Source organism: Aplysia californica, unplaced genomic scaffold (genome assembly GCF_000002075.1).
Source record: "Aplysia californica isolate F4 #8 unplaced genomic scaffold, AplCal3.0 scaffold00033, whole genome shotgun sequence".
Taxonomy (NCBI): domain Eukaryota; kingdom Metazoa; phylum Mollusca; class Gastropoda; order Aplysiida; family Aplysiidae; genus Aplysia; species Aplysia californica.
The window spans coordinates 1,811,286-1,812,456 of record NW_004797303.1 but is presented as its reverse complement, the minus strand read 5'-3'; the positions used below and the strand labels follow the sequence as shown (position 1 = coordinate 1,812,456).

The window sequence follows — 1,171 nt, the reverse complement described above, 5'->3', positions numbered from 1 at the left end:
GAGAGTTACGTGTGTGTGAGTGTGTGTGTGTCTGTGCAAAAAGAAAAGGCTTTTGAAAACAAAATCCAAATCTCTTCCTTTTAAAGACCTCCCCGCCAGAACCCCGCCAGAGGCCAAACACACCGACAATGAAGCGTTTCACTGTTTCCTTTCAGGTGTGATCAGGTATTAAATTACCCGGAGAGTTTTCGCCCGGATTACGACAGAATGATAACAGAACGACGTGTTGAAAATCGATAAAAATAACAGACAACTGACAGGAACCTTTGAAGTGAGATTCCAAGTTGTGGGCTTCGACTTCTTGATTAATCAAAAGCGTTTAAAAAATAGAGAAAAAAGAGAGAGAGAAAAAAAACCCTACCTTCCCCTAAAAACAAAACAAAGCAAACAAAACCAAACAAAGACAAAACAAAAGAGAAAAAAAAAACAACTTCATGGATTGTGACAACCATAGACTCGTGTTTCTACACCCTAGAAAGTGCACTATGACGTAATTCCGGTTCACTATGGAGGTCACCATACAGGGTCAATGAGCCAAATAAAAGGCAAGTGAAAAAAGATGCCACAATCAGCACAATTTTGCTACCTCAGAATCACAAAGCTCTTTCTGACAATTTTGGTCATATTGAGTAATTAAAAGCATGAAGCCAGAATAATTGTTTTCTATTACATCAAAACAGTAATATTATTATTCCGAGTCGTTATACAAAGAATTGCATTCGATAAAGCTTGACATGTTGTCAAAATCAAACATTTTATCGTCAAATTTCTCAAAACTAGATTCTGAGAAAACATATCTTTATAATTCTCGGGTAGCTTGACTACAGCGAGACTGGTCGTGTTTTGCTCTTCATTTGGTGACTGTGGTGCGCTTACTTCACTTCAACTTTTGTCTGGAGGGGGAAATAGGGGGTCGGCCATGACAGTGCAGGGTCTGAGATATTATAATTCAAATCTATGCAAACAAAAAACTTACCGGTGCTGACGCAAGCTTTTGTAGAGCATACTTTAGTCTTTGAGCTCTCTGAAAAAAGAATTTTTTAAAATATACTTATGCATGAAAGTAGCAAATGGAAGCAAACACGAAAGGAAAAAAACCACACCAAACAACCAACAACAAATGTTTAATTGTAATAGTTGTGATAATAATAATAGTTGTAGTCAGTTGTAA

General features: G+C 37.1%; 1 protein-coding gene across 1 annotated transcript in view; it reads right to left on the bottom strand.

Moving 5' to 3' along the window:
* LOC101863565 overlaps positions 1-1,171 on the bottom strand; it is a 24,742-nt gene that overhangs the window by 2,518 nt on the left and 21,053 nt on the right. The window contains exon 3 of the mRNA XM_005091630.3: positions 977-1,024. Coding sequence (XP_005091687.2) covers positions 977-1,024 — 48 coding nt within the window. The remainder of the gene's footprint in view (positions 1-976; positions 1,025-1,171) is intronic.